The 21,240-nt window shown below is 50.6% G+C and overlaps 8 protein-coding genes across 8 annotated transcripts; 3 read left to right on the forward strand and 5 right to left on the reverse strand.

Annotated features, from left to right (window-relative positions):
• Positions 1-824: 824 nt before the first annotated feature.
• On the reverse strand, positions 825-2,795 carry CPAR01_07835 (amidase; the record flags this gene model as incomplete). Its single annotated transcript, XM_060492104.1, has 1 exon — positions 825-2,795. The coding sequence occupies one exon, from the start codon at positions 2,793-2,795 to the stop codon at positions 825-827; it is 1,971 nt and encodes a 656-aa protein (XP_060348474.1).
• A 2,178-nt stretch (positions 2,796-4,973) lies between these two features.
• Positions 4,974-6,044, forward strand: CPAR01_07836 (NAD dependent epimerase/dehydratase; the record flags this gene model as incomplete). Its single annotated transcript, XM_060492105.1, has 1 exon — positions 4,974-6,044. The coding sequence occupies one exon, from the start codon at positions 4,974-4,976 to the stop codon at positions 6,042-6,044; it is 1,071 nt and encodes a 356-aa protein (XP_060348475.1).
• Positions 6,045-9,128: 3,084 nt separating this feature from the next.
• On the forward strand, positions 9,129-10,064 carry CPAR01_07837 (uncharacterized protein; the record flags this gene model as incomplete). Its single annotated transcript, XM_060492106.1, has 3 exons — positions 9,129-9,261; positions 9,319-9,673; positions 9,728-10,064. The coding sequence occupies 3 exons, from the start codon at positions 9,129-9,131 to the stop codon at positions 10,062-10,064; spliced, it is 825 nt and encodes a 274-aa protein (XP_060348476.1).
• A 477-nt stretch (positions 10,065-10,541) lies between these two features.
• Positions 10,542-11,561, reverse strand: CPAR01_07838 (alcohol dehydrogenase GroES-like domain-containing protein; the record flags this gene model as incomplete). The annotated part of the gene is made up of 1 exon (XM_060492107.1): positions 10,542-11,561. One exon carries the CDS (start codon positions 11,559-11,561, stop codon positions 10,542-10,544), a length of 1,020 nt encoding a protein of 339 aa, XP_060348477.1.
• A 1,390-nt stretch (positions 11,562-12,951) lies between these two features.
• On the reverse strand, positions 12,952-13,587 carry CPAR01_07839 (uncharacterized protein; the record flags this gene model as incomplete). The annotated part of the gene is made up of 1 exon (XM_060492108.1): positions 12,952-13,587. One exon carries the CDS (start codon positions 13,585-13,587, stop codon positions 12,952-12,954), a length of 636 nt encoding a protein of 211 aa, XP_060348478.1.
• A 2,140-nt stretch (positions 13,588-15,727) lies between these two features.
• Positions 15,728-16,614, reverse strand: CPAR01_07840 (uncharacterized protein; the record flags this gene model as incomplete). The annotated part of the gene is made up of 2 exons (XM_060492109.1): positions 15,728-16,355; positions 16,412-16,614. 2 exons carry the CDS (start codon positions 16,612-16,614, stop codon positions 15,728-15,730), a joined length of 831 nt encoding a protein of 276 aa, XP_060348479.1.
• Positions 16,615-18,663: 2,049 nt separating this feature from the next.
• Positions 18,664-20,025, reverse strand: CPAR01_07841 (uncharacterized protein; the record flags this gene model as incomplete). Its single annotated transcript, XM_060492110.1, has 1 exon — positions 18,664-20,025. One exon carries the CDS (start codon positions 20,023-20,025, stop codon positions 18,664-18,666), a length of 1,362 nt encoding a protein of 453 aa, XP_060348480.1.
• Positions 20,026-20,778: 753 nt separating this feature from the next.
• CPAR01_07842 (uncharacterized protein) lies at positions 20,779-21,240 on the forward strand (the record flags this gene model as incomplete). The annotated part of the gene is made up of 1 exon (XM_060492111.1): positions 20,779-21,240. One exon carries the CDS (start codon positions 20,779-20,781, stop codon positions 21,238-21,240), a length of 462 nt encoding a protein of 153 aa, XP_060348481.1.

The raw sequence follows: 21,240 nt of genomic DNA on the forward strand, positions 1-21,240 counted from the left end.
GTGTCATGCTCCTGCATCTTGCAGGCATCTCGGATTCAAGCCGGAGAGCACCCAATGGCCTCCACACTTGAGTTATTAATCGTCAACTTGAATCCCATGCGCTTTCCCCATGTTAACTTCCAAGCCCCTGGCGAACATCCTGCTCTTTGATTCTTGTAACAGCGTCAACGGACTTCAGATGGTTGTAGTTTACATAGAAAGTGAGGAATGCAAGGTTGAGTTATCGTCGCGTATGTGCACGTGAACATTCGACTGTGGGCAGATGAATGGCCCTAATTCCAGGCCGTTTTAGATTTGATACGACTCATGTTGAGATGACAGCCTTTGAACACCCACCTATCGCGGTTGTCCAAATATAGTAACCCGAGAAAATGCAGAGGTCGGATATCGGGCCATCAATATCTCTAGAGATCAAGACTCTGATAAAAAGGATGAAGGCCGGGAAAAGAGTCGTAAAGGTTATCCTGAGGAGCCTGAGGAGTCATCCTATAGCTCATTTCGCGAAACAAGTATTTTAAGTGATGGAAAAGGCTTTTCAACATGAGATTTGTCACTACAAAGCTGTCTTCTTTGTTCAATCATATGGACACGGGGTATTCACTAAAAAGGTTTCACGAAAGAGTCGCCAGACATGATTTAATTGAATGGCTGAATAATATTTAATAGATTCATGTGGGATAGATTTGGTGACATTGGAAGGATTTACGGGCTTGTATAATCCACAGCACAATCCGCAGTAACCATGACGATGGCAGCCACCTCGTGGCCGCTCTGAAGCTCACTAAAAAATCTATGGAGCCATCTGTGAGCTACCTATTCTGGACCTAAGAGGCAAAAGCCTGCTGTCCTGTTAAGACCGTCTTCAAGATGCCCTTGTCGGCCAAGTCATTGACCAGGTTGAAGAGAACAAAGTCGCAGCCGCGCTTAGCCACGAGATTCACAGTGACAGGCATGAACTCTTCCTGGAAAGTCACATTGCTGAAGTAGGAGACTTGGCCAATGGGAACAGTGTAGTCGGCATCGCCAAAGTAAGACGCCACTGTCGACCCAGCTTGAGATGTTGTAGGGTTCACAGGGGTTGTGGAACCAGGGTCGCTATTGAGGTCCTGGGATCGGAAAGTAGGAATGCCGCCAGTTCCGACATCATAAACAAAAATTGCCTCAGAACAGGATGTGTCCGTGGAGAACAGGGTCTTGTCGTGCCACAGGGCCGCATCGCGGGTCCGGTTCGCCATTGCCGCCTTGTAGACGTTGTCGTCAATGGTCAGGGAGTGGAATGCCCCGCGATACGGCTGGTCAAGGGGCGGAAAAGCCGGAGCATACTTTGCCAGGAGGGGCTGGGCAGTCTCCGTGATCAAGTCGTGTGTCCACAGAACAAGCAAGTCTCCGAGGATTTGCGAGATGGGTCGTCCGGTCACATTCTCGATCGTCTCAGTAAGGTTGACCTGCTCCACAGTGGCGCCAAGAGATGCCGACGCGTCGCTTAGGAACTTTTGAAGAATTGTCTCAGCGGCGGGGTTCTGCAGCGGGAGATGGTCGACCGGGTACAAAATTCGCTTAGGGAACGTACGCTCATCGGGAACTGAGAGAGCAGGCAAGCCGTTCAACGACGTGTCCTGATGGAGTGAGGGGTCGTACCAAGCCTTCGCGAAGGTAGTCCACTTGACAGGGTCGCGACAGAAGACACCGGCAGTATCGGCATTGAAGGCATTTGTGATGATGTTCTCCATTAGGATCATTCCCTGAGAAGGTCTGTTGCCATATGTGCCCGAAAATGCGGCCGGCTGTCGCACCGAAAGACCAGTATCGGTACCAATGGCAAAGTCAAGCCAGTCGTAAGCAGCGATGGAGCAACCCGCTCCAGAAGAGGAGCCCGAGCAGCTTAGGAAGGTGTCTCCGCGAGGGCTGCGGGGATAGAACGCATCATTCCAGTTCCAGGGGCTCTGAGGGGACGCGAACTGGGCAGTCTTCTGCTTGCCGACGACAACTCCGCCGAGGTCGAGAATTTTCTGGAGAGCGGGTGCCGTCTTACCTGCGACTTCGTTGACGGCAGCGTAGGATCTGCTCCCAGCGGTCGTCTGGATCCCCTCAAGATCGTAAATGTCCTTCACAGCAACACGCTGACCAGCCAAAGGTCTTGTGTCTTCCGTGCTGTAAAGTCTAGAAGGAACGGGAATCATAGGGTATCCCCAGTCTGCCTCGGACTGGGTGAATGCCTTGTATTCTCCGTTTGACTCGTACGTGCCAGTCACAAAGGTTCTGTACATATCGACGTACATGAGGAGGACCTTGCTGAGGTAGAGATTGTCTCCATCTGTGATGGCAAACAAAGGACAGGGAATAAGCGTGGAGTTGCCGCAAGTGGATGGCCCGTCACCAGCACCGTAGATAATGTTGGATCCGAGACCTTCCAGATAGCTGATGACCGAATCATCGAGGTCTTCGGAGCTGCTGGCACTGACAAGAACATTGCTTAGAAAGCCCTGAACGAAGACATCATCCTTTCCGAAAGAGTCATTGATGACTTGTTTTAGCTCATCTCCGGTGGTTGTGGCGGAAAGGGCGGAGATGTATGTGAGTGGTCCCTGAGAGGGGTCCAGGACACAGGAGACGGTGAATATAGGATCCGAAGTCACAGCCAGATACTGAGTGCTCTCAATGAGGAAGGACTGGTCTTGAGTGTTTGACACAAAGGTGGATTGGAAAAGAGTGCCATTTAGGGGCGTAAGCGCTTTTGCTACCTTGAAGTAGAGCGCCATAAGGCAGAACGCGAGGAGAAAAGCAGGGAGCTTCATGATTATTCTCAATGTCTTAGTTTGATGATCTGAGATTTGATGCTTGGAGGAGCGACTTTGCCATGCCTTTATAACAATACCTGACTGCTTGCTGAAGACCTCCTCATCTCAATCACTGCGGAGCTTGCTGTGACATCTCATGACCTGCTGCCTGAGACATCTTGGAATAGTTCATAACAACAACGAAAATGCCTCACAATTATGAAAGACCCAAAGCCTGGTAATACCAAAGTTGAACAAAGACAGTGTGTGCGTGTAGCTTGAGCATAAGTTTAGCAAACCCGCACCGAAATCACTATACCCCGCCTACCAGCCCCTGGATGAGTTGAGGGAATTACATCCATAACGGACTTCTCCGCCATGTCAGGGCTGTTCCACAACAGTCGTTGTGATACCCTGAAGCCTAGAATTCCACTGAGAGAACTCTTGGTCGTACGTTGTTGTATTTGTGAGCTGCCGACTCGAGGCATCATAGATGTGGTAGCTCAAGTACTACAAGACGTGGCTACTTTGGAAGATGACGTGTCGATGATGAGTATCATGAGTCTCCTACACCTTTCTCAATAAGTCTGATCCAGGGCGGTATGTGCAATCATGCTGGCCGTCTTGGCCAGCTCAGATGACTCGCACTGTTGTTTGGACCCTGCATGAAACAACAAGATGAATTGGGCTTCGTGCAGAACGAACCACGTGGAGTGTCCCCTAGTCCCAGTAGTTAATGGCAATCTTTTTGATGAACCCTTGAGTTAATCTGTCAAGGTTAATTAAGTACGATGGCAGGCTCGCTCTTGGCCCATCAGTACGTAAAATGACCACGTGCATGCGAGAATTATAACGGAGTTGCGCCGAGCTGTCAAGATAACCATGTCTAGTGGAGACTTCGGGAGGGGCCGCCAGGGACCGCTGCAGGTTGGGCGGCTATCATTATGATATATCCACCTTTGACGCTTACGTGAGAAGTTGTAAGAACGCCTTGAACTTTATTGGATAGCGGAAGCTCTTTGATCTGATCAGATTGAACCGCGCAGATGCTCTATTTCCCGGTGCCAAGAGAGGGAGACCGGGAGACGGCATCTTGCCGGGTGTCACCTACTCAAATACACTTTCTTGCCCGGCCGCGATTACGTGCTCCGTCAAGCGATTCTTGCACGAGGCTGAACAACGACTACAAGTGGTACAAGTGATAGAGTTTATTCAGGCGGAGAGCGCGCCAAAAAAAGTCCTTGTATAGAAATTTGCCTTGCCTAAGGTTAGTTGTCCTTGGTGAGAAACTGGTCTCGGTGAGTGTGTTCGGTGAAGTTTGGTCGGAGTGGGGCCGGATCGGCTCAAGATGGCCGGACAGGGTGTTGATACGGACCCGATGCATGTTGCCTGGTCGGAGTATTGCTTCTTCGATGAGCCGCATTTGAGTAGTCCATCCTCCTTGCTTCGCAGAAACCCGGGGGATTACCTAAGGAATTTCAACGGACTCAGACTGGACTAGCCACATCACTACTTGTACTAATCGCGTCAACACTTCATCGCTAGATGCTTAGCAATCAGGCATCCGTTCTCGGAGGTGGTTTATAACGTTATCACCTAGCGGTACAACACAAGGGTGACCCATTGACCAAACCATCTCTTGACGGCCATGTCGCTGCGAATTGAATCATTCGCAGCTAATTACGAATCAACTGAAACGATTGACTTCCTGGGTGCATGAACTCATCCGCTGCATTGCGGCCCATGCTGAGAGGCGCAATACATCAGAAGTCATCACTATAATTTGTGAGAACACATCAAACGAAATGCTACACCGAGATAAAAAAACGGACGACGACGGACTAAAACCACCTCCCTCGGCAATAAGCTACACTAGCTGAAATAAATAATAATGGCACAAAGCAATTTTCCACTGGGGCCGGTTCCCTATGACAAATGAGCATTTTCGTCGGCCACGAGTTGCGCCGTCTTTAGTCACTTATCCCACCGATTTACCGCTAAATATTTTCCGGCTTTACCTTGTACCCCCGATCTGCACTTTGCACCCGGGGCCGCAGGCGAGACAATCAAGTCTGGAGGCAAGACTACAAATAAAAAATATTAGGATCGAAGAAGACGACTACAAATAAATAGCACATCATGCAAGATCTCAAGATGACGAGACGAAGAGCATTGAAATCAAACCAGGTAATCAACATGGCACCCAAAACTGTTTTTATCACTGGTGCAAACGGCTACATTGGCAATGCCGTAGCCCGCTGCTTTGTGGCCGCTGGATGGAACACCTACGGTCTTGTCAGGTCTCTTTCGGCGGCAACAACTCTAGCTCAAGAGGAGATCGTTCCTATCATCGGAGCCATTGATGACCTCGACGCGCACGCCAACATCCAAAGCCATCTTCCAGCAAAGCTCGATGCCATTGTCTCAACCACGGAGAACATGATGGACTACATCCCGCACTATCAGAACACCATCAAGTTGCTCCGTACCCTCGGAGCCGCAAGTTTGTTGGCCGGCACAAAGTCAATTGTCATCTTCACTTCTGGATGCAAGGACTACGGCATCGGTCCGCACTTCGACGGAGCCCCGGACCTGGCCCCACACACGGAGGAGTCACCCATCGGGACAGTTCCCATGCTCACCAACCGAGCCACGTACGCACAGAAAATCGTTGAACACAGCGACGTTTTCACTCCGGTTCTCGTTCGACCTACAAACGTCTACGGACGTGCCTCTAGCTACTACCAAGTCTTCTTCAATGTCGCTTCCAAGGCCGCCGCCGAGGGGAAGCCGCTCATCTTGACCGCTCCGCCCACCACAATCCTGCATGCTCTCCATGTCGACGACTGCGGAGACGCCTATGTTGCCATCGCCTCTCACTCAAACGTAGCCGAGGTTGACGGCCAAGCGTTCAACATCTCGGCCCAGAGCTACGAGACGCTTGACAAGGTTGCGCAAGCACTGGTTAAGGAGTACCAAATCAAGATTGGACTTAAATACATTGACGAGGCGGATGCGAAAGAAGGGGAGATTTGGCCGCCGGGCATCATCAACTTTCCCCAGTGGACAGACTCCACAAAGTTGACTAAGCTGACTGGGTGGAAGCATCGCCGTCCCTTGTTCACCGAGTCTATCCACGTCTATCGCCTAGCATACGAGGCTACCAAGGCGGCCGGGCACGAGAATATCAAGAAGGTTGATGGCCTGTTAGAGGCTTGGACTAAGACCAAGACAGGACTGAATTTGAATCCAGGGAAGATGGGCTAAGGAGGGAATGCGAACTCAAGAATAACCTTACATCGTCTTGTCAGGCCGCAAAGATAAATGTTCACTTTTTGGGCTAAGTTCATAGTCGCGAGTTGATGAATCTCAACCTCCGTCAGAGCAATTAGACATCTGAATTAAAACCTCTTATTCGACTTTCTCATAGTCCTGTCCCAAACTTGGAGAAAGTTCTATAAGGCGTGAATCTCAATCAGTCAACACGTACCTCGTATTGTTGAATAGGAATATGAGGTGCTATCGTAGTAGAGAACGTTGGAACTATGTGCGAAGGAGCTTACACGGTGAATCTGTTAGCTATTTGATGATCACGGTTTGTACGACCCCCGGCTCACGATGACTTCCAGATTCACTCAATCAGTGCCCAGGGCCCGCTATTACCAAGTATAAATCAATATTCTCACCAAGTCCTCTCGCCATGAGTGAGTGAAAGATCAGTGCAGTCATTTCAAAAATTGTAATAACTCCGAATCAACCTCCATCAGTAACGGTATGTCGTTGACTTATGGGTGTAGCTTGTTGCCACTGGAACTTGTATGTTTCATAGTCTCCGCTCGCAAGTCCATTCTCTGGGCTAAAGTGATAAAGCAGTCTAAGATAATCCAAATAAATGAGAAAAAGAGATTCATCTCCCTCACTACTTGTGCACATATGTAACGTTGAGGTCATGCTGGGCGGCATTCCCCACATTTGTTTTCACTTGAGGACTGATGCTCATGTTCCCGGAGGTTTGCATCCACTCTCTTTTTTTATTGTCGAAGAATCAGAAGATGTTCATCGCACAAAACCGCTGGTTAAGATGAAGTAAGATGCGGCATAGCTTATGATGTCTGAAGGAAAGCGCAAAAATGTGAACTCAACGTCACAGTTGGACTGAATGCAGAAAAGGCTCCACCCCCACCATCCGGACATGCGACACCTTCGGCTTCGTGTGCCAAGCATTTCTTCGTCTTGTATGCGACTCTCGTAAAGCCCCAAGCACGCTTCTCGTCCGGAGGGCGCGGCATGCGGATCTCTTTACATCCCAGCAATGATGTATGCGTGGAATACTAATTCCAGATTCAAAGACTCACGAAGCAGCACCATCGTCAATAGCTATTGGCAACATGGCGCAATATTTTAATTGACTTTCAAAGATCGTCGATCCTACCAAAGGCAAGAACAAAATGATTGCCATAGTTCATATAATCCCTACACAGCAGTTTGGAGATTGGATAAAGCAACCATGACAACTGCTGTTGGTGTTGTTTCGATATTTTGCTCATTACATATGTTCTTAGTTGCCGCATCTCCTGGTGCTGACAGCTCCGTTGATGTGGCCGTCTATCAAGACATGGCAGTTGTGTGTTTTTTTTTTTTTTTTTTTTTTTGGCAAATGACGCCGACAGGCCTGCGGGCTCACGTTGGAGATCGGATCGTACCGGAATCAGAATGCCTGATCCAAGCTCAGGAGGAGTCGGGCAGCTTACAATCCACGTGTCTCATGAAGTCGCAGCTCGTCACTGGCTCACATCACCCTTCCCCGTTGGGCCGGCTGTTGGAGACAATGCTCATACGCTAGGGCTGAGGTCCGGACATTCTGCGAAAAAAGCATGGTGCCCAGGGGTCTCCTCGTCAGCGAAAAGCATGGACATTGGTGTTGAGGAAACAAAGGCCGAGCGACGAAAATCCGAGTTTCGAGTTGCTCAACTAAGTCCGACAGGTCCAGGGCAGGTGGGGCTGTTGCGATGGCGCAAGAGTTCTCAAAGGTGAGATGGCAGCTCTGAAGTGTTTGTAGACTGGTATTTGAGTCATCAGCGCAAAGCCTCTCTTGGCTATGGACAAGCCGTCGCACCTCAGAGGTGAGGACGTAATCTCGACGCGGCCTCGTGGCTGTGACAGGCTATAGCACTGAGCGTGCGAAAGAGCAGAAGAAACTGATACGGCTTCAGCGTCGATCGTTCAAAGTGATGTACTCGGGGTCCCGTCGATGTTTTCAACTTTCGATAAGGGAGCCCGCGGGCATTTCAATACGGCCGAAGCGCGCGCGCTCTTCGGGATAACGCCGAGTAGAAGGTTCTTCGTCTCATCTAGTGCTCGTTTCGTCCAACGTTGTGGCCTGACTAAGCGGGACAGTGAGGCCTCTTGGCGCCCTGCCGACGCTTACTGCCGAACCATTGACCTGTGATGGACGGTGAAGGATGTCAAAGGCCTGTCACTTACACACTGACAAGCCATGACAAGCCGTCGCAAAGTCCAGTAGTGGAGTAGACAACCTTGAGAACTCTTGGGATGTCCGTTACAGAAAAGTCCGAAGGGAGGGTAGAAAAGAACTTGTCAACGGTGAATGGGGTGACCTGAAGGCGAGATGAAACCTGGAAAGCTACCGAATGGCGCCCCCTACCGGCTCCATGCGCCCACTCCGGCCCCACTGACATCTCAACTCGGAAACACAGACTTACGCCATCCCATGATCCTCGGTGGGGAGAACAGACGGCGACGATCCAATCGACATGATCTCCCGCTAGATCGTCACCCTCCCTGTGAGGCTCTGACTTCCCAAAGAGGTATCGTCTTAAAGAGCCTCAAACCATCACGGAACATCATCAGACAGCTTGGCAGCACGAGCCTCAACGATGCCCAGCATCGCCAGTTGGAGAAAAAAAGTCTGGTTGCGCAGGTCAACGTCTTGGAGTGTCTTGAACCTTCGCATTCTGCCCCCCACCTCCACTATCTCTCGGCACTTCATCATCATTAGTAAAGCCCCCTAAAGCCCCGGACAAGAGCTTCTCGTGTCTTGGCTTCGCGGGTATTCCGATGGCAAATATGTACTACAGCCGGTGCTAATCTAATTCAAAATTTAGACTTACTCGAACTCTAAGTTCTGTCTCCATTCCCATTCCTTTCTCTTTCCTTCAGGTTTCCTTTAGTCAAAATTCCTCCTAGTGAGGTCTGCCCGTGATTTCTGTCGACACCGGCATTTCCAGTCATTTACGCATTTTAATCAATAGGGGAAAGTCACTGCTGAGCAGTGTTCGCTTCATTCATTTCAAGAATTTCACTTTCAATACTTCTCTTTCACCGCCCAGTATGAGAGTCTCTTCGGCTTGGGCCCTTGTGGCAGCCGCCACGGTCACTGCCATGCCTCAACCAGTCTCCAAAAGAGATCCTTTCCCGGCTGACGGTACTGTTGTGGGAGGTGTTCCCCATCGCCCTTTCAGGAGTGAGTCTTCTACGCCTTCCAAATCTTGTTTTTGGCATTCTAATGACGGAACCACAGTCCGAAGACAAGCCGCCGCACCAGCGACCCCTCAAGGCAATCAACTCATCCCGGTGGTGGTTGGGGGAGCGCAGGATACATTCGTCCCGAACTTGATCATGGCTCAGGTCGGCGACGTCGTTCAGTTCCAGTTCAGCAATGGCAACCACACTGTGACGCAAAGTGCCGAAGGCGCCGCATGCCAACCCCTTCAAGCTCAGGTTCCGACGGCTATCCACAGCGGTCATGTGCCCTTCAAGGACGGACAGGCTATGGTTGGAACGTTCAACATGCCGATTACGAGTGCTGATCCAATGTTCCTATACTGCGCCACCGGACCTCATTGTCAAGAGGGACAGGTCCTGGTCATCAACCCGTACGTTGCAGAGACAGATTGGATATGTGAGTTTCTGCTAACATCAGTGAACAGCACCAATGCGAACCAAGTCGTCCAATACTCGAAGTTAGCTGCTGCCGCGAAAGCAAACGTCGACGGAACCACAGTGAGTGGCGGGGCCGTTGGACAGATTCCCCTCGCAAATGCCGCCTTTGTCCCAGCGCCGGCCCAGGGAGCTGGCGGTGGCGGTCCTCCGGGAGGCGGCGCTGGCGGTGCTCCCGCTGCAGCCCCGGCGGCTCCAGCTGCACCGGCTGCACCGGCAGCGACACCCGCGACACCGGCAAACCCGGCTCAGGATCCTGCGGCAGCACCTCCAGCCGAAGCGCCCGCTGCTCCTCCGGCAGAAGCTCCAGCAGCTCCCCCGTCTTGAATAGTGTGTGATTTGCGACCAAACTCAGGAAGTTTGGGCCCCGCGATAAGCAATCTTCACCTGGTTGAGCAAGCGTAGACAACTTTGAGCTGCGCGCTCGGAAGAACCAGTGCGGGTGTGCAGAAGTCGCGTTTTGTCAATGGAGGGAGGAGTAATCCATGTGTATGTAATATCAGTCTTGTACATGCTATTGCCGCCCGCGGCGGGGGTTTTGACCTTGAACGTTGTTGGTTCACAAACATACCACGACAATCTCAGGATGGGCGTTGTGTTCTGGGGCCGAGGAGGAAACCAAATACCATACACGAATCAACGAAGCTAGATGCTTGAGGATTTTACTTATTTTGAAAGTTGCTTCAAGGTTAAGTATTTGATTACCATGGCATTCATTATGCCCCGTTTTCCTTCCTAGCCAAGTATCCAACCAAATAGCCCATCGCCAGAACCTCATCCCACAATCGGCCTTCCAATTTGTATTCATGGCTCCACGACAACCTTTAATCCACTGACCCCCTTGAACAACACCTCCACAGCCTTGTTCAGGCCATCCAATCCGCCATCAATCTTCTGAGATGGCAAGCAGACAATCTTGTTTGCAGCGATGGCCTGAGCAAAGTATGTCTCAAAGGACCACTTTAACAGACCGGCGTTTTTCTCTTCTGCAAGTGGTGCCGACCAAGACCCGAAACTAACGGTGACTTCCTTGGGAACACTCTCCGGATCAGTGGGAGGTAACAACGCATACACCTTTCCTCCGCCCTGAGCAGCCAGGACTGCGGTGGTGATAGCAAATGTTGGTTTCAGTGAGATGGAGTCCACGACATATTCGTAAGGCCCTTGAGCAACGAGTTCTTTGATAACAGCGTCTTGTGATTGAGTGTGGTCGACGACGTGAACGGCACCCAACTTGGCTACAAAGTCCTTGTGCTGTGGGGATGTGGTGGTGACAGCATCGTATCCAGACTGAGACACATATTGTGTCGCAAAGCTGCCGAAGCTAGATGTGCCGCCGTAAACCAAAATCTTCTTGCCCTTGGAGGGCACCTTCTTAGCCGGATCGGGCCTGTCTAGGCCTAAGTGCTCGTTGAATAAGCCAACGATGGTACTGAAGTTGCCTAGCAGACCGACGGGGGTGTGTAGGTCGACGCTGCTTGGGACCTTGATCGCAGTGACATCTCGCGACACTACTTGCTTTTGGAAGGCGCTGTACTTGTTACCGTTTGCACCACCCGTCTTGACGGCAGCTACTTTGTCGCCGACCTTGAAGCCGGTGACTTCGGAGCCGACGGCCGCTACGGTACCTCCATAAGATGAGCCGTGGATGGCGGGGTATGGGATGGGAAAGATGGCGAGCTTTGCGATTTTGGCGTCAATGGGGTTAAGGGCGACTAGCTCGTTCTTAATGAGGATTTCGTGGGGCCCAGGCTGCTCAGTGGTCACATCTTGCACAGTGAGCGGGGCTTTGGGTTCGAGTTGGACCGCGGCGGGGTGTGACATCGTGGAAATCGGACGATTGTGGATGCTCGTGCAAGTATGGCCAATAGCAGTGCTGTGAGTTGCAGGAGCTTGTTGATTTGGTACGGTAGTTTGTGAATACCGGTAGTAAGATCTGATATGTTAATGAGACTGCTTTCTTACTTGACGAGATGTATGATGGCCTTAAGTATCTCTGCTTCGACTCGGATTTAGACCATCGGGGAGATTGGTCGTGCACCTAAACGCTATTATTCCGAGCGATTGCTAAGCGCACACGGCAGTCGAACGCAATTGAAGACGCCATCTGCGACATTCTTCACGATGAATCTTGATTGCTAAGCTTGAAAGGGTAAATCCCCACCACCGGGACACCCGGAGGTGGCGTAGCCTTTCGGTGTCACCAAAGCGGAAACAAATACCGAGTGTAGATTTAGATGCCGCCTACCTACTTACCAATATATATGCCCAATGAAGAGATGGATTACGTGCTGCAGTAACATTTCGTGTTTGTCACACATCATTGAGTGCCTGTTGGCGCGCGCGCATAGACCCCGCATTGTGTGACAGCTTTGGGCTCTCATTTCGCGCAAGACTGGGTTCGTCCTTACAGTGTAAGCTCAACTCGAATGCACCATAAACCGCCCATTCGACGAATGCCGTTGGAACGATAGCGAACACTTCGGCCAAAATCACGTCATCCGTAACTCGGGTTTCTAAGTGCGATATCATGAGATTGGTCTAAAAATCGGACTGCGAGGCTAAACTTTATTCAAATCGCATATGACCCATTTGGTGACATGACCAAAAGTTTTCCTACTCAAACGTGACTGCTATCAACAGTTGCGTAGGCGGATTGCTTGCGTGGAAGCTTTGCAATGTTTCTGGTCCTAAATATGGAAGATCGAACAAGTCAGAATTAGACAAGAGGGATTAGACAACATCAGTGCTTGGGATAAAGATGACTGTTGCACGTGTACACTGTCATGACTTGTAATTTCCACATCTCAATTGGTAGAGATGGTTGATGCTAAAGGCAAATATAACGCGACGCGTGAATCACAGCATGGAACTTTGATGATTTGTATCTGCAAGTCTTCAAAGTGCAAAGCCGATGCGGCTGGCATGATTACATTTCGTTGTCTCGTAAAAAGTCCTCGAGAGACGTGGCTTGAACATCCAGCTTATCGTTGTCGACTTTCGCCATATCCCATGTGCCGTTGTTTGTATAGAGTTGGTAAAAGTACGACATGTACTGGAAGAATTGTCTCGGTGTAGCTGCCTTTCGAGCCTCAAATGCAAGAGTTTTAAGGTCTTCATCAGTCCCCCTGATTTTAAAGCTGACCTGTTTTCCCTTCACCCTTTCGTAAGCAGCAGCAAGCTCCCTGACTGAATGGATACCGGAAACTGTATCCTAGCATCCGCCCTCCTCAGCATCGTCTCTAGAAACAATCGCAGCAGTGAACTCCGCCGCGTCCCGCTCCTTGGTCCATGGAAATGGCTTATTTCCATCACCCCAGAAACTCATGGACTTGTCTCTACCGTCCCAGTAGCCGTTCAGCTCGACAGCTCCATAGGGGTGATCAGGAAACACCCAAAACACCTCAGCCAAGACGCCTGTGAAGATGTATATCGGCCTGATGGGCGAGCTGATCTCGGCAATCCGACGGAATGCGATGAAAGGATCGTAGCTCTCATGCATGCCTAGTGGATCGCGACTCCAATCATTGTTCCACGTAGAGAGGACAAATCGGCGAATGTTGGCGCGCTCAGCGGCCCGGAGCAAGAGAAGCTGCCCATCGAATTGTAGCTCAGTCGGGAACACTCCATAGGCACAGATGACTGCGTCGGCTCCTTTGCAGCCGTGATCGAGGGCCTCAATGTCATAGTGAGTCTTGGTAACGACCAAACCCTCCAACTTGGCTCGTCGGGCATCTGTGAGTTTCGCGGGGTTACGACCTAAACCACGAACTTGATGCCCTCGAGCGTGTAGGGCGTCGACCAGTCTTTGGCCGATATTGCCAGTTGCGCCAGCCACAAGAACAAGCATTCCCACGACAAATTCTTTTGATTAAAGAAGTTCTAATGTTGATATAGGTATGGTGAGCTGGAGTTGCAATCAAAAACCGTTGACGTAAAGGGTGTAGTTTCTCAAATCCATCGAGAAGGATGGGGAATCCAGTAGGCCATTCTTCCGCATCAGTGCGGGGTTTTACTGATGAATCGGGGTCACATCTTGATCGATGCAATTTCAGAAGAAAGTGGTCACCATTGCATAAAAAGATGGAGAATAAAGGGCCTCTTGCGTCACTTCGACATCGTGTTGGTGTTGAACATCTAATGTTTGCATCCCCCCCATGTCCAGCGCCGGGCGGCAGACCTTTTGCAGCATCACGTCCCGGCATGAGAGAGTCACATGTGAGACTAATACATACATGTAGGAATAAGTCTTAGAGCCTGAGAATGCTTTTAGGCAATCCAGAGAAAATCAAGCCTTACTCATTTGGCAGTATAAAAGAATGGAGCAAACTTGGGCAACGAAGATGACAATGCTTCATAAGGTCTTCATTGGCTCTTGTGGGGTTGCCATGAGCGGAATGAAGAGGAGATAGTATATTAAGGCATAGGCTACGAGGGTTGTTGTGCCCTGCGTGGCGTGAATAGGGGTTGAAAGCACACTAAATAAGTCCACGTGAATCTACGAGGTGAACAGTTCAACTTCTTGACGGACAAAGTGGGGATACATATGCTTGAGTTTCTGGGCTAGACCTTGATACGGTCGACGAGTGTTGACTTTCATCATACTCTCAGCATCTCATGAAATGCCTTAGTGCAAATGACATGATGTAGGTATGATCCTTAGGCCTGGGAATACGATAATCACCTAGTTTTTTTTAAAGTTGTCACACGTAGCAAATGTGCGGTGCTCCTCCATTCATCGACTTCAGGAGAAACTAGTCACTGACCAGCTGGTATTGCAACACCTAGAAACCTCGAGCAATTATGAAGCGGGATATTGGGGAAAGCTCGACGCTTGGATTAGCTACTAATCTAAGTACTGTGTTTAGTAGTCGAGGAAGACAGGATGATTCGGCCGTTTGAGACTTGGGTGCCAATAACGCACTCAATACGTCAAGATGCATTTGAAAGACCCAAGCCAGAGAGCTATGCGGAAAAGGTGAATTGAAACTCAATCGACCCATTTCACCCCTTGTAGCGTTTCTCCAAGCTCGCGGCTTTCTAGTCTTACGCACGAAAAGATTGACTCGACGGTTTACTTCTGAAAAATGTGACTATGCCCAAGACATATCAGGCAGCATCCTGTCAGGCATTTCAATAACACTTAACTTGGCAGACTGATTGGATTACAACTATTGGTTCTTGGCTATGTGGTGTCACCCTGAAGATAGAGTGGCATCTGCAGGCTTCCATGTTTTCGACAATGCAAGGGAGCTGGAAAGCAGAACTTCTCCCAAAGTAGAAGGCCACCTAAACATTGCTTGAAGGGCAGTTTGTCGAGAAACAACAATTATACAGACACGCTACAATTCATGATTATGCAGCTCGAACACAAACAATGCAGTGCCTGTAGCGATTGCAACATCCAGGCAAAAGATGGCAACATCGAGGTTGATTGAACGATACTTTATGTTGGAACATACTAATACTAGGTATGCATACTTCAAATCTAATTAATGCAGCCTCCTATGCACATCAGGCAGATTTAGATGAAGAACAAACATTGAAGGAAACTCCCCCGCCCACGGATGTCGCCGCGGACGATCACTTCCTCTCCTAGCACATTTGCGAATAAGAAAGCCACGTGAGAAATCTTAAGCAACCGAGCAAAGGTAAACGTTTCTTTTCTCAAAGGAAATGAAGGGGATGGATCCCCCAAGCCCTACAAACCGGATCTGATCCGAGCTTATCTTTACGATACCCTAACTGCATGTCACAAATTTATGGTTGAAAGCTCGAGTGGCGGCGGAAACTGTTGAGTCAAATGTCTCTTGATCATTTACGAGGAATAAGCAACTCCAAGGCCGCCAGTGCGGGCGAAAACAGAGTTTTTCGGTAACTGCAAGTCTATGAAGGGTATTTCGTTTTCTCGTGTATGTACAAGGGTGTGCCAAACATCTCCTGAATCACCCAATCAATCTCCCCAATTTGTTGCGCATGGCAAACAGAACTTAGACAAGCTTCTCGATCTCAGCATCGTGGGGTACCAAGCTGAGGTGCTGAAGGTCACCGCGAGCCTCCTTCTTGACCCACGCGGCATTGCGTCTCTTGAACATCATCTTGGGCAAGGCCTGGTTGAGGCAGACGTCGACCTTCATGCAGGTGCCGCCGGAGCAGCAGCTCTGCTTGATGCAGACCTCGCCGTTGCTGCAGTCGTTGGTGGTGTCGCACGAGGGGCTGCAGTCGTTAGGCTGGGCGCAGACCTTGCGGCCCTCGACGGTCTGGAAGCAGACACAGCCGGTCTCGCTGGAGCACACGGGGATGACGCGGTCGCCGCAGTTCCAGGTGTTGCTGCACTCGAGAGCCGGGCGGGTGACGTTGACAAAGGGGGCGAGGGTGGTGGTGGAGACGAAGGTGACGGTCGAGGTGACGATGGGGGTCGGAGCGGTGGTGGTGGCCGCGGTGGCGCCGAAGCAGGAGCAGGCGGAGCTGTAGCGCCTCTCATCGACGCAGGCGGAGGCGTAGGTCGGGATGGCCTTGGTGGCGGAGATGGGAGTCTCGGCAGCCTGACGCTGGTAGATGGTCTTGGTAGAGTTGGCTGTGATGGTCTGAATGCTGCTCTCAGTGATGTAGACGGTGCTGTGGCAGATTGGTCAGCTTTTCTGATTGGAGCAATACTACTTGAGGAAGCTTACGACGTGGCCGGAATCTGGGTCACGGCAAGGAATGAGCTGCATTCTGCCATGCGAAGCTCCATGGTGGCCGTTCCGAAGCGAGTTGCCCGCACGGCGCGGAGGCAGTTATCGGCGTTGCAGCCATTTTGACGACCGGCAAGGTTGGCAACCTCGGGGAGGGCCGCAGCCGCGGCGGCGAAAGCAGCAACAATGTAGCACTTCATCTTGGAAAGAGTGGGTGAGTGTAGTGTTGTAGTGACTGTGAAACTCGTGGTCGAAAACGACAAGAGACCTGTGAGCAAGTGAATGAATGAAGAATGAAGATGTTACTCTGTGTGCCTTGTCATCCCTTCATCTTTTCAAAAGTCGGAGACCAACACATCTATCTTATATTCCTCCAGTCGTCCCTGGCTCAAGCTCCCTCGCCGCGTGGTATGCCAACCTTAGGGAAGATAGGACACACTATGCAAGGGGAAGACGGGTCTAGTAGCGCCTCGGCAACCAACGAGAAAAGCAAACGGCCCTCAAACCTCGACGTCTTAGGGTTGATAACATGCGTGTCGCCGTCATTAGTCCCGTGTCCAAACAAGCTTAGATGGTTTAGCAGCAAACGAGACATTGAAAAAAGCATCTGAGTGCCCCCTTTCATTAGTGGGATAAGAAAAAGTGGGAATACGTCTTGTCCCTCCTCCGGAGCTTAGGACGGCACGCTGCATAACTGACGGGGAAGAATTCGACTCCGAGCCGGAATGGGCGCCGGGCGTTATGTTTGCCGTAGTGAATGGTCCGAGGGCATGGAAACGTGCAGCTAGGTAACTTACATGAGAGCCTCACCGCTGAGGTCCTGAGCTCCTCCGCGGTCACCCCTGGCTTGCCTGGCTCATTCCCGAAGTAGTGCTGTTAGGTTGAATGTTTAGAGGCTCATGTTTGCCAAGGACCTGCAGTAGCGCGGCGCATCGATGTCGACGGCGCCGTCGAAAGCCCACCGAAGCCTCCCGCTAACGCCCAATTTGGGCCTTCCTCATAGCTCGCGGCTTTCAGGTATACTTGGCCGTGCGTTTTATGTTGAAGAGGACGGAATCACCAAAATTGTCCGTGAGCGATAAGCTCACCTCACTCATGTTCCCGCGCAACCATGGACGAGAACTTCCCACCGCTGTCTAGAAATAAGCTACCGGAGCCTCCAGTTCTGGGTCATGCAACTTTGAGTATAGTCTGTCGGTTTGCATTTGACTTGTGTCCCTTCTCCCTAGTGTCTCTAGATCAGTAGATTGACGTCACTCCCAAGAACCCAATGTTCCATGACAGACAGAAACACTGTTTCTGACTTTGATCGAACTCCCTTAGCTTCTCTGTCGGCACTACTTCGCATCGCGGGCCTACCTGCGACTCGGTGACTTGGCACTTTGTCTACCCCGGTATACGGTTATTCTAGGAACCATTAAGCTCGCGGATCTCAAGAGCCCCAAAGCACTAATGTGCCCCTGCTGGGACGTGGCCAATACGCAAGTACCGATATGATCGGCAAGAAACCCCTGCTTACCTTAATTGACGACCAGCATCAACCAGCGAAACCCCAACCGATATGCAACCCTTCAATATAACATCACAAACCAGACAAACACGGAAAAGGCCGCTCATGACGCGGGAACAGACGTTCGTATCGAGCGCGACTGCGGCAACGGGACAGCACGGTCCAGAACAACCAGAACAATGCCAGCTGGAGGCCCCCAACATCTCCCGCTTAGCGCGACTGTGGCTGATCTAAATCTGAGCGAAGACTACCGACCTGGCGAGAGACGGTGACCATGAGCCGTTGTGGCTGCCCTTAGTGTCGTTTACTAGTACCTTGAAAGGTTAATCACGAAGATTTTCCTTGGCATTTGGAAGCAAAGTAGTGAGGTTGAGAGTTCCGTGTGCCATGCGGCGGCGCGCTCGTTCAGTGTCGGTTAGAAGCTCTTGCGTCGCGGCTGAGAACGATGGCATTGATGCAAACTTCTGCTTTGTGGTAGAGATCAGAGTCGTCTTGGCAACTGAAATTTATTGTGATGCTGAGTGACGATGTAGGATTGTGATCTGCAGCGAAACCGGCACTTTTGGATGAGTGCCCTTTGTTGCTTGTAATCAATATGAAGAGGGTAGGATTAACTTGGTCATGGGTGTTTTTCTTACAGGCGGAGGATGAAATTTTGATTTCATCTACAATCTCAAAGTAAGCACTCACTCGAGACTGAGGATCAATCAACGTAAGAAGTTTCATATTGGAGTAATCTTCAATTTAACCCTAGATCAGCAACGTGCAGACCCAAGCTGTCTTCTGTGCTTGACCCAGCCAGAGACTGAGAGGCATTGCGGTAGGAAAACGCTTCCGCATGAGCCCGGGCAGGTGAGAAGGGCCACGGTAGCTCAGCAGCAATCTTTCGGACTTCGAAAATCAGACCAACAGGAGAATGTGACTTGGCGGCATCGATCCACGCCGCTTTTGTCGCTTCTTCAATCTCGAAGTCCCATGTACTCTCCCATGTGAAAGTTGGGGTATCACCTTTCTCAATGGAGTAACGGAAACAGCCTGCCGAAATAATGTATTGCTCCCGCGCGTTCCAGAGCTCCATCGCCCTCAACTTTGGCATCCGTCGGGCAGCTCTCGCGGCTGACAACAGGAGTTTGTTTGTCATCTCGGGTGCCTTGTCCCAAATAGAATGAGACGTCAGACTGATGACCTGCAGTTCAGGCCAATCAGGGCCAGCGACGCTGTCCTGAAGGGACGGGTCTTCGTTCTTGGGCTGGACCATCATGTGAGAAAAGAAGTCAGTCGCGTCGATGGCGAACGAAACGCATAGGTTCTCCAGCACGCGGCTCTGACGATACAGTTGCTCGGGGATGCCCTGATGCGTGCGAATGTATTCGATCCAATCATGTTGCGTATTCAAGTTGCTCTGGTCGCAGGATTCTCGGATAGTGAGCGACTTCAGTTCGACTGGCGCAATCTGCCAGTCCGTGACTAGGCAAAGCTTGTGCTTATATCCAGGTCGGCAACCGATTTCGTAGTTGTAGTCCAATGTGTCCAGACCAGGCGCAAGTCCAGTCAAAATAAGGTCGGCAAGCTCGGGCCCAGTACTGCGGGAAATGTGAGATTGTGGTTTCAAGATGCGGAGCGACCGCACGCAACCGATTGACCACTTTCGCTGCTGCAAGAGCTCTCCGCCGTACGTGAGCAGTGGGGGACCGCAGGGCCGGACCTCGACGATTTCGAGGCCGAGTTTGGCATCTTCCGTCCTCCAGGTCTGCAACAAGTCGAACAAGGAGACTACAACCTCTGCAAACGCCCTCCTGTAGCTTTTGGACGTCTTGGTGGCATCATAGTCGATCCGAACACGGAGTCGTTTTAGGACTTTCTGGCGTGGTTTGGTTAGGATACTGCGGGCCTGGAGAACCTTTCGTCGGCTAGGGGTAGACTTTTGTGAATGAAGTGAGATGTATACCTCTTCGAAGACGAAGGGTTCGATGATTTTCTGCCATTCGGAGGAGATGGAAGCATAAGGGGCTAGTGGGTGGTTCTCTTCGCTGCCGCATTTGAGCAAATGGCCCCAAATTTGGTTCTTAAGCTCATTAGGTAGATCGTGCCACCAAGCCATTGTAACAAGAGACCTTTGTGGGCGATGAAATCGGTACTCCGTGTATCAGTGAGAGCCGCTGCCGAGTCTGCGGACGTGTAAAGAGCATCATGGGAAGCGGAGCGCGACAAACGTTAAGCTTCGAGCTGTTCCCGCCGAGGGTCAAAGCTCAACCGCTCTCGGGTACCTACGTACCAACAAAGTGATTGAGTAATCAACATCCCTAAATAAAAATCTGCTGATGCTCAACTACCACGGTAGGGCAGACTTCTATACATCCACTTTCTTTGTGTTGTGATGATGAATGTGAGATCCTGATGCCGAAGTGGAGTCTATTGGTGAACGGCTGTTCAAAAGATAAGGCAAAGCTTATACCCGATGATAGGGAAGGTCACATGCAGTCATTACCATTAAGCTCATACGCCTTATGAATGTAATCTGAACAGTTATTAGTGGAGCCTTTCTACGCAACGGTGTCGCGATGAACTTGTCATCCGGCTCACATCCCATAGACACTCGATGAAAGACACACAATCCTAGAGAAGTAAAATTTGGATGCATGCAGATCCCCTGCTGGTCTTTGACGCAGCTTCTCGCATGCGAATACCTATCAGCGTGCTTGAGGGGCCAACGGATATCACAAGCCACTTCGGTCTCTGGCTCCCTCTTTGCTCATGGCTGGCTACGACCCAGTTTCTGTCTACACTGCGCATAGTCAAAGTCAACGGCTAGGTATGGGTGCGGAGGTAGTCACATCAAAAACACTGTTCAGTCATGGTCATATTGGTTGGACACAAATTCCGCGAGGAAGTTGAGACAGATGATCTCGATCAACTATGTGGAATACTCGACACAGTGATCCGAACGCTCCCTCCAGTGAAGTATCATGAGCAGCCAGAGCGAAGAATTGTCTGTTTCATTGATGGTGTGGGTTCTCGCAGTGATGTAGAGGATTCTTCCGGAGTGACTAAGGCCATACAGACCTTACTGAAGATGGTCCGTCTTGGTGACATTGGCGATGACTACGTACCGACATTCCAACTGATCTGTACGAGTCCTCGTCTAAGTGACTGGGATGATGCACTCTTCCCAAGTGAGGGCACTTGCCATCTTGTTGATTTAGCACTATCACTGCTGCCATCTGCACCGTCTGAGGAGGGTTTCAAGAGGCCTGAAGGAGACCAAGATCTGGGCTTTCAGAGCGAGTTCGGCAAGCATAACGGTTTCATCTTTTGA

This window comes from Colletotrichum paranaense (genome assembly GCF_030867605.1).
Source record: "Colletotrichum paranaense strain IMI 384185 chromosome Unknown Scaffold_6.1, whole genome shotgun sequence".
Lineage (NCBI taxonomy): Eukaryota > Fungi > Ascomycota > Sordariomycetes > Glomerellales > Glomerellaceae > Colletotrichum > Colletotrichum paranaense.